Here is a 9652-nt window from a genome sequence, read left to right as displayed (position 1 = left end):
AAATAAGTTAGACGTCCTCTACTTTGTTGTTTCAAATTTTACGTGGCTGCTACGGGCTTAGCAAGAACCGTTCTTACCTACGCATCAAAAACCACAACGATAGTTTGTCAAGTTGGTGCTGTTTTAACCTTCACAAGGACCGGGCGTAGCCACACTCGATTCAGCTAAAGTGAGAGAGACAGACACCCGCCAGCCACCTTTAAGCACGAGTGCTCGTAACGGTGAAACCAGTCTCGCGTAAGCGTACGCGTAATGTCGATCTGGGCCGCTTCATCTCACAATACCGCCAAACCAAAGTATGACATACTGGTAAGCAGTATGACTTGTATCGCCCACACCTCACTTGTGTTCTACTCGTGCATATAACATCAACGCATAAAACCTGGCTCGGATGCCACTGTTGGGAAACGTAGTAATTTCAAAAAAATCCTACGCACACGCAAGATCATGGTGATGGCATAGCAACGAGAGGGGAGAGTGTTGTCTACGTACCCTCGTAGACCGAAAGCGGAAGCGTTATCACAACGCGGTTGATGTAGTCGTACGTCTTCACGATCCGACCGATCCAAGTACCGAACGTACGGCACCTCTGAGTTCAGCACACGTTCAGCTCGATGACGATCCCCGGGCTCCGATCCAGCAAAGCTTCGGGATGAGTTCCGTCAGCACGACGGCGTGGTGACGATGATGATGCTCTACCGGCGCAGGGCTTCGCCTAAACTCCGCGACGATATGACCGAGGTGGAATATGGTGGAGGGGGGCACCGCACACGGCTAAGGAACGATCCGTAGATCAACTTGTGTGTCTATGGGGTGCCCCCTGCCCCCGTATATAAAGGAGCAAGGGGGGAGGCCGTCCGGCTCCTTGGGCGCGCCAAGGGAGGAGGAATCCTCGTCCTAGTAGGAGTAGGACTCCTCCTTTCCTACTCCTACTAGGAGGGGGAAGGAAGGGGTAGAGGGGGAAGGAAAGGGGGGCGCCCCCCCCCCTCCTAGTCCAATTCGGACCAGAGGGGGGAGGGGGTGCGCGGCCCATGCTGGCCGCCCCTCTCTCCTTTCCCCTAAGGCCCATAAGGCCCATTACTCTCCCGGGGGGTTCCGGTAACCCTCCCGGCACTCCGATTTTCTCCGAAATCACCCGGAACACTTCCGATGTCCGAATATAGTCGTCCAATATATCAATCTTTATGTCTGGACCAATTCGAGACTCCTCGTCATGTCCGTGATCACATCCGGGACTCCGAACAAACTTCGGTACATCAAAACTTATAAACTCATAATAAAACTGTCATCGTAATGTTAAGCGTGCGGACCCTACGGGTTCGAGAACTATGTAGACATGACCTAGAACCATTCTCGGTCAATAACCAATAGCGGGACCTGGATGCCCATATTGGTTCCTACATATTCTACGAAGATCTTTATCGGTCAAACCGCATAACAACATACGTTGTTCCCTTTGTCATCGGTATGTTACTTACCCGAGATTTGATCGTCGGTATCCAATACCTAGTTCAATCTCGTTACCGGCAAGTCTCTTTACTCGTTCTGTAACACATCATATTATAACTAACTCATTAGTTACAATGCTTGCAAGGCTTAGGTGATGGGTATTACCGAGAGGGCCCAGAGATACCTCTCCGACAATCGGAGTGACAAAACCTAATCTCGAATTATGCCAACCTAACATGTACCTTCGGAAACACCTGTAGAGCACCTTTATAATCACCCAGTTACGTTGTGACGTTTGGTAGCACACAAAGTGTTCTTCCGGTAAACGGGAGTTGCACAATCTCATAGTTGCAGGAACTTTGTATAAGTCATGAAGAAAGCAATAGCAATATACTAAACGATCAAGTGCTAGGCTAACGGAATGGGTCATGTCAATCACATAATTATCCTAATGATATGATCCCATTAATCAAATGACAACACATGTCTATGGTTAGGAAACATAACCATCTTTGATTAATGAGCTAGTCAAGTAGAGGCATACTAGTGACTTTATGTCTGTCTATGTATTCACACATGTATCATGTTTCCGGTTAATACAATTCTAGCATGAATAATAAACATTTATCATGATATGAGGAAATAAATAATAACTTTATTATTGCCTCTAGGGCATATTTCCTTCACAAACCCCCTCCCGCTCGCTGCGAAGAAGCACGCCATGCCGCCGAAGAAGTACGCCATGCCGCGCGCGGCGGCAACCGTGGCCCAGCCGAAGCCGAGGAAGCCGAGGGCGCCGCCATCGAAGCCACCGGGCTTGTCGAACGCCGAGTGGAGGGTGGAGGTTCAGCGGCGCGAAGCGGTCACCGCCGATAGGCTAAACAGGGCCATAGCCAAGAAGGCTCGCGACAACGCGGCGCGCGCGGCGGCGTCTTCCTCAACGGTCGACCAGGCGGGGATGAATCCACCCATCGTCAGCCACGCCCAGTACGCGCCCTGGGGGCAGCAAGGCGCCGGATCTCCATGGGGTTCATCGTCGCCCGGCTACGCCGAGGGCAACGCGCACGGCGGGTCCAACCCAAACGTGACCTTCCCTCATGGTCACCCCGCTACGCGCACGCCCTCGCCCGCCTTCGTCGGCGTGCAGTACCCTCCATACAACTACTCGCCGCCCGCCTCCTACGCGTCCACACCGACGCCCCATCTCTACCGCGGACCACTACCCTTCTCGCACCTCGGCGACACCGACGACACGGGAGCCGACATGGACGACATCATCGCGACAGGATCGACCGCGGCCGCCGAGTCTCCCGGGTTCGCCACCCAGGACGAGGTAGTGGACCTCAACGGCGACATGGAGCCCTGCGACGAAGCAGGTCCGACACCGACGAGCCCGCGCATGCCGACTCCGCCAACGCCTGGAGCCGACCAAGCCGAGTGATTCGTTGCGCACGGCGCCCCTCTGTTTTTTGTAACGCCAGACTACGTCCGATCGCCGGATTTGCGGCGTCTTTTGAGAGCGGGAACGACCAAGTTTGAATTTCCCGCATCCTGGGGCCGGCGCGTGGGGGCGTGACTGGGAGCTAGGTTGCCCCCAGGGGCCGAACTAGCGCCGGCACGCCCCCAGGCCGCTCTATTTAGGCGCCCTGGGGGCCGAACGGCTGGAGATGCCCTTAGGCCCCTCCCAGCGCTCCACCTTGTACAGGTGCTAAGGCTGCCATGTAGGCAAAAAATCTGATGTGGCATGGTAGTTATGAGGAGAGAGATGAGTATGATGACCCCAGGAAGAAACGATGCCAAGTGCGAGAACCTAGGCAAAAGAAGCCCACCAATACATGAAGAACTTTAGTTATAAAATCATTAAATGAAGGATGCTTAGCACCAACAAGTTAAGCACCTATGCATTGAGGGCATTAGTTGCTAAAGTTTTTAATGTGCTTAGCACTTCATGTAAGCACCCATGCATTGGAAGTAGCCTTAGCCACTCATATATAACCAAACAATGGTGAGTTTGTTCCATGGGGATTACGAGGACGCACTCCTCACCCTATTCCTTCTACTACTTCCGTCTAGGTGAGTAAGTCATCTTAAGTTGTGCACTGTGACCAAGGAGGAGGGGAAAATGAGAGACATTAATGTTTATTTGCTAATTAATAGTATTGCATGCAATGAACTAACCATTGCATGTCGTGTTTGATAGTCTCAAGTCATTAAAAGCATGCACACCCCTCGCTTCTTATTGGTTGATATGTCAAGAAACAAGAAACGAGGTAGAAGTTAATGCACCACGCCTAAGTGTTTTGGGATTATTTGATTTTCGTAAGATGACTTACACACCTAGACAGAGAGAGTACATATTTATCACTTAGTGATTTTAACTCGTAGTTGTATTTAAATTGATGGCTTCAGCTTTAAGGGAGCAAAGTGGGACTATGCACAATATGTGAAGGAACCCACTTTAGCTACAAAAGCTAGAGTTAGCTCGGTTGGATCGCAGCCTAATAAGAGAAAAGTAAGTTCTTTCGTTTCAACAAATAGTTCAGCTGGATGTGGTGGCCAACGTGGCTGCTGGGTCTTTCCAAGCAACCAGGGTTTGAATCCTCTCGACCGTGTATTTATTTTTCTCAACCAGGATTATCTAGAACTGGTGTAGCAACTCCAAATGTACGTCTATATTACATTGTGTAAAATGTCCATGTACACAATCTGAAAAGATTCCTTCTTATACACAACTAGTTTTGCAGCAAATTGTCTATAGGTTGTCTATATTCTCTTTTCTATATTTTAATATTATCTTATGAGTACCAATTCAACCACCATATCAACAAATATAATTCGAACGGTTTATATTTGCAACAGTTGTAAGTGTGATATGTTTAGGAAACATTTATTTCCTTTCATCAGCAAACAATCGACATGTATCATGTAGTAGAACCATTGATGTAAGATAGGATATGACGTTCTTTTTAAGTAGAGTTAATTGCAGAAAACCATCACGTTCAGGGCAAAGTTTGCAGAAAATCACCTAGTCTCTAATTTTGTGCAAAAATCATTGCATTTCTAGTAAACTTTTTGCAAAGTGCACTGATCAGGTGATTTAGCTCATTTAATCACTTTCTGACACATGGAACCCGACTGTAAGGAGCTGACTTGGCAAAAATAATTACACACGGACCCCTAGTAGATCTAAAAAGAGCAATCAGCCCCCGGGACATGCCCGGCAGAGCTCGCTGCATCGATCCCATCAGATCAGGAGAGCCCGAGCAGGCCGACCCCCGTGCCACTCTGACAATGTCGCCGTCGCGGACAAGCACGTCGGCGACCATCGCTACAGGCTTCGTGCGGCCCCGATATGTGGCCAGTACTCGTGGCATCTCGTGCGTGTCCGCCTCGCCGTGGATCCGTCGGGAAGAGGGAGGGCGCCTCACTCGTCTTCTGCCCAAGGCCGTCGTGGTGGCGCTCAAGGCCGCCACAGGAGGCGCCCTGCAGGCGGCAAACGGAGGCGGCCACAGGCCGCGGGCTCACGCTCCGAGCGCCGTTGTCCTCTTGGGTCAGGACATCGAATCTTGACAGGAATGGGACGGCGGCGAGCGAAGGTGGGGGTGTAGGCAAGCTGGGCGGCGCGGTGGAGCTCCATACATCCATGGCGGCTTCCTGCAGAGAACAAGAAAGAAGAAAGAAGAAGTGGAGGTAGGGGACAGCGGCGTGAGGGGCCTGCTGGTTGCGGGCGTCGGCTTGCCAGAGGCATCGGACAGAGGAGGCCTCAAGGCAACGGCGGCTTGCAGGATCGGAGGGAGGAGGGACGCCACCCGCTGGGTTGGATTGCGTTTTTCTTCCTGATCCAGGGGGTGTATGTCAATGTTTTGCTAAGTCAGCTCCTTACAGTCTGGCTCCATTGTTAGAAAATGATTAAATGGCCTAGATCCTCAGATCAATGCTTTCTGCAGAGAGATTACTGAGAACGCAGTGATTTTTGCATAAAATTAGGGACTAGGTGATTTTCTGCAAACCTTGCCCCAAATGTGGTGGTTTTCGGCAATTAACTCTTTTAAGTAGTAGAGATTTCATCAGGCTGCTTAAAGTGATCCTTATGAAAATGTTGACAATGACAAAAAGAATTGGCATTGCTCTTGTGAATGGCATATGAACTCTCCCTGTTGGTTCGGGCTGAGACCCTGCAATCAGACAAAAGCAACATGAGGGCTAGCAACAACTGCTCAAGTTACCGCCGCATTTAGGGCCTCAACCGGCCGTGGATATGACCGTACGTGCTTCTACCACGTGAGGATTGCTGCTGGCCATACGCCCATGGGTCGGTCGCCATTGGCCGCTGTAGTTTTTCTTTTCTTTTTTTCTTGAGAAATGGCCGCTGTAGTTTTTTTTTTTTTTGAGGAAAAGAAATGGCTGCTGTAGTTATGCGGAGGTTGATCGCAACCCGTCTGCACCACCACCAATGCGGTCTCTGCGTCTGCTTCTGCATCTGATTGCATCGTTGTGGCAATGCTAAAACACGTTCAGTCATGTGCGCGCGGCCATGATGGATCTGCACCGCTCGCTCGTACTAGCCAGCCAGCCAGAGCCATGCCCATCCACCATGGACCCAACCTATCTCAAACCTCGCAAGTAGGTACCCGTGTCGTTCAGGCCAAACGGAGCCCAGCCGAGAGGAACAGGTAATTAAGGTACTCCGTAACGAAAAATCCAGACCAAACCAACGATACGGCAGAACCCATATGGATACTGTTATCTTTGCCCAGGATGAAGCTAGAAAGAAACTACACACATACACAAGAGGTAGAACATGAACACACAGGGGACTTTTTTGTGGCACCGCACACACTTGTGCCTTTTCCTCTTGTTCAATTCTCACTCTTAACACAACGCCAATACACGGCCAGAACACAGCCACTAACCCACTAACATGCACAGACGCACCCACGTCAGCACTAGCTAATTACCTCACGCAACGGCCACACGGCTCGGCCGTTTTCTTCCATACATGTAGCTAGCTACTAACAAACACTTGACCACTAATGCAAACCACATCTTAATTGCATGCATGCACTAACTGGTCACTAAATACATGACTAATACTAACAGCACGTGCATGCATATACTCAACTGATGGTTACCGATCCGCTCGCTGCAATACACACACTATATCTCTGTGTCGTGCTCTCTGCCGATCCACTGCGTGCATACAACTAGCTAGGACTTTGTCGACTACTGCAACTAATGTCATCAAACAGAAATAAACATGAGACTAGTCCTAAGTCCTAACTTAATACTAACGACAAGATTAGTTCCAACAGATACATACGCCAGCGGTTGCAGGTGGAATGGAATACAATAGTAATGCTCAACGCCAGGAACAACATATGAGTACATGAGCACAAATCAGGCACTAGTTGCAGATTCACACATACATACGGCACTCGCTCCATCACTCCTCGCAGCATACTGCATACTACTACAATAGATTTATTCTTCCTTGGCGAGAACTAGCTCATCACTTCATCAGTACCTCGATCTTGAGCTGATCCATGGACACATACAGTCCCCTGCAGCTTGCTGGGCTAATCGCCTACATGGTGTGTGCCCTACTCCTCACCGCTCCCACGACGAGAGCCATGGAGCCGACGACGTCGCCCAACTCCAACAAGCACAGGGCCAGGACGAAGAGTGTGCTGTGGAAGCAGCATCCTGGGCATGGCTCGGCGAAGCAGAGGATGAAAACGGCGCCGCTGGCCATGCAGTGGCCGGTGGCAGCGAGCCAGAGCGAGAGCGAGAGCAGCTCGGGGTGGAGGCGTGGGAGCAGCAGCGCCAGCGCCGCCGCGGCTGCCTGGGACGCGGTGCAGAGCAGGGCCCCGATCCAGAGGGCGCTCAAGCAGGCGGCCTTGGTGTCCGTCAGCTCAACGCACCCGCAACGCAGAACGAACGTGGCCTGCATGCAGACGACGAACAGGAGGCCGGCCGGCGCGTGATCTATCGGTCAGTCGGAAAAGCTCGGAATTAATTTCGTGTCCAGCGTCCAAGGGGTAATTACCTGTCTGCAGGGGAGATCGTAGTGGCCCAAGGCGATGGCGCAGGCGCTGAGGAGCGCCCATCCGCAGACCAGCCAAACAGAACCTGGGATCTTCTTCTTGGCCACGGTCACAGGGCGCGGAAGAAGCATCTCCGTCTTGCCGTCCATGCCTGCTAGGACGAGATCAGCTACAACTACAACGCAGCGCACAGTCAGCTTAATTTCAACAACAACGAAGAAGAAGAAGGAGGAAGGAGAAGGAGAAGAAGAAGAAGTGGCGTACGTGCTTCTTCTAAGGGCCGGGTTCGAGCTAGAGAGCAACAATGGCAGGGCACGACGGCTACGCTCACGGTGGAGCGGTTTAAGAGCAGCTGCCAGCCAGCGATTGAAAGCGACGACGCGTGGCGCGGGCCCCAACGCCTGCAAACGTGTCGATGAGTGGATGGCAGTGACGATGGAGGAAACTGCGGGGAAGATGCGTCTCTGGGGCGCGTATACCACCATTGGCAACGCTTAATTTCTTTCATGCAATGGGATATAGAGACATGTGATCTTAATGAAGTTCAGCACACACAGGCATAGACATGCATACATGCATGGCAGTAAAAACCTATATGGTAGCTGGCTAGCTCATTTTAACTGCAAAGTAATTTTCTACCCCAGCTATGAACCCGGCCATTCCATTTGCGGTACTACTAGTTGCTTCCCCTAGAGCACCCATACCACTTGGACGAATGGTGCTTCCAACAATTTCATATAGTTTGGTTTGAGATCATTTCTAGCCTAGGAGCCTACTTGCAGGTACTACTAGTTACCCACTAGTTACTTGCCCCTCCACCCTTGTAACCTACTCTTGGAAGGGATCCAAGCCTTGATTGATGTAACGTATAAATCTTAGAGGTTGGGCCTGAGCAATCCCTGTCCTGTGCTCATGAGAACCTCCCACATGCTCATTAGTGTACATGTTGTAGGATCTGCACATGCATGGCAGTAAAAAGCTACGGTAGCTGGCTAGCTCATTTTAACTGCAGTAATTTTCTACTCCAGTAGCAACCCTCATGCTTTGTGCACTACTAACACCAACTATCGAGCGGCAAATTCCATTTGCGTCACTACTAACACCACCTTGCTGCAAGCTCAGTAGCCGTTTTCTTGAATGTCAGCATGTGCACTCTTCTAACTGCACTGTTCTATCTTTGCCAAGAATGGAAGGTGGTGCTCTAAAGGCCTACGCGGTTTTCCTTGGCCCTTGCCATCTGTTCGAAGGACGTGTGAAAAGAAGCAGAAAATGTGATGATAAGCGGTGACAACGAAAACAAACCAATGCAAACCAAAGCAATTATATACCTGCAAACGAGCTAGTTGCTTTAGGGCCTTTTTTGATTCACAGATTCCAAAAACATAAAAATAGAAAAAACATAGGATTGAAATGTCATGTTCATCTCAATCCTATAGGATATTAGTTTTTTGTTTGCATCATAGGAAAAACAAAGTATTTTTTCAAAGAGGGTTAAGTGGATGCTAGAAATCCTGTGAAAACTAGTACAAAGAAATCTTTAGATAAAATTCCTATAGGATTCAATCCTACAAATCAAACAACCAACATTGATATTTTTTACTAAGGATTCTAATCCTCCAAAATTCCTACAAAAATCTTTTGAATCAAAAGAGCCCTTAAAAAGTGAGCCAGTCTAAACAAGCAGAGAACTGATCGATAAAAAGTCTAGAGCTCCCAACACATGCAACATTATTATTAGCATCCAACAAAAAACATCATAGATCCCAGCGAATTGTTGTTAGCTCAAAAACAAAAAATAAACACTTACATGCGCACATCTCACTGAACAGCTATTGGTACGGCCAATAAAATATATTCATGTCAGCAGAGGCTCAGGAAATGTATGAAATAACTGTATCATCAACATAAGTTTAATTGTTGAACTAAAGTTCTAGATGTTCTTTAGAATTGATAAGAGGAATCTGGCATTTGAAATCAAGTGAAGATTGACCTTAGAGAGGAATAGTGTATAAGAGCATCTACATGCTGACCTAACTAATCTAGCCCCCTAAAATTCGCGCCGGACCTAGCTAATCCGCCCCCTAAACATCCACGGACGCTCCCGGGCGAGTCCGCGAACAATGACTGGTCACCCCTCAAATGTTTGCTTCCACAACCGT

At 49.5% G+C, this 9652-nt stretch overlaps 1 protein-coding gene across 1 annotated transcript; it reads right to left on the bottom strand.

Moving 5' to 3' along the window:
• Positions 1-6777: 6777 nt before the first annotated feature.
• Positions 6778-7907, bottom strand: LOC123042440 (uncharacterized). The gene is made up of 3 exons (XM_044464888.1): positions 7758-7907; positions 7496-7662; positions 6778-7393 (listed from the first exon to the last, which is right to left on the bottom strand). The coding sequence occupies exons 2-3, from the start codon at positions 7640-7642 to the stop codon at positions 7034-7036; spliced, it is 507 nt and encodes a 168-aa protein (XP_044320823.1). The 5' UTR covers positions 7643-7662; positions 7758-7907; the 3' UTR covers positions 6778-7033.
• Positions 7908-9652: the final 1745 nt, after the last annotated feature.

The sequence above is a fragment of the Triticum aestivum genome, chromosome 2B, assembly GCF_018294505.1.
Source record: "Triticum aestivum cultivar Chinese Spring chromosome 2B, IWGSC CS RefSeq v2.1, whole genome shotgun sequence".
Classification (NCBI taxonomy): domain Eukaryota; kingdom Viridiplantae; phylum Streptophyta; class Magnoliopsida; order Poales; family Poaceae; genus Triticum; species Triticum aestivum.
The sequence above is the reverse complement of the archived record's forward strand: the minus strand, read 5'-3'. Positions and strand labels throughout refer to the sequence as shown.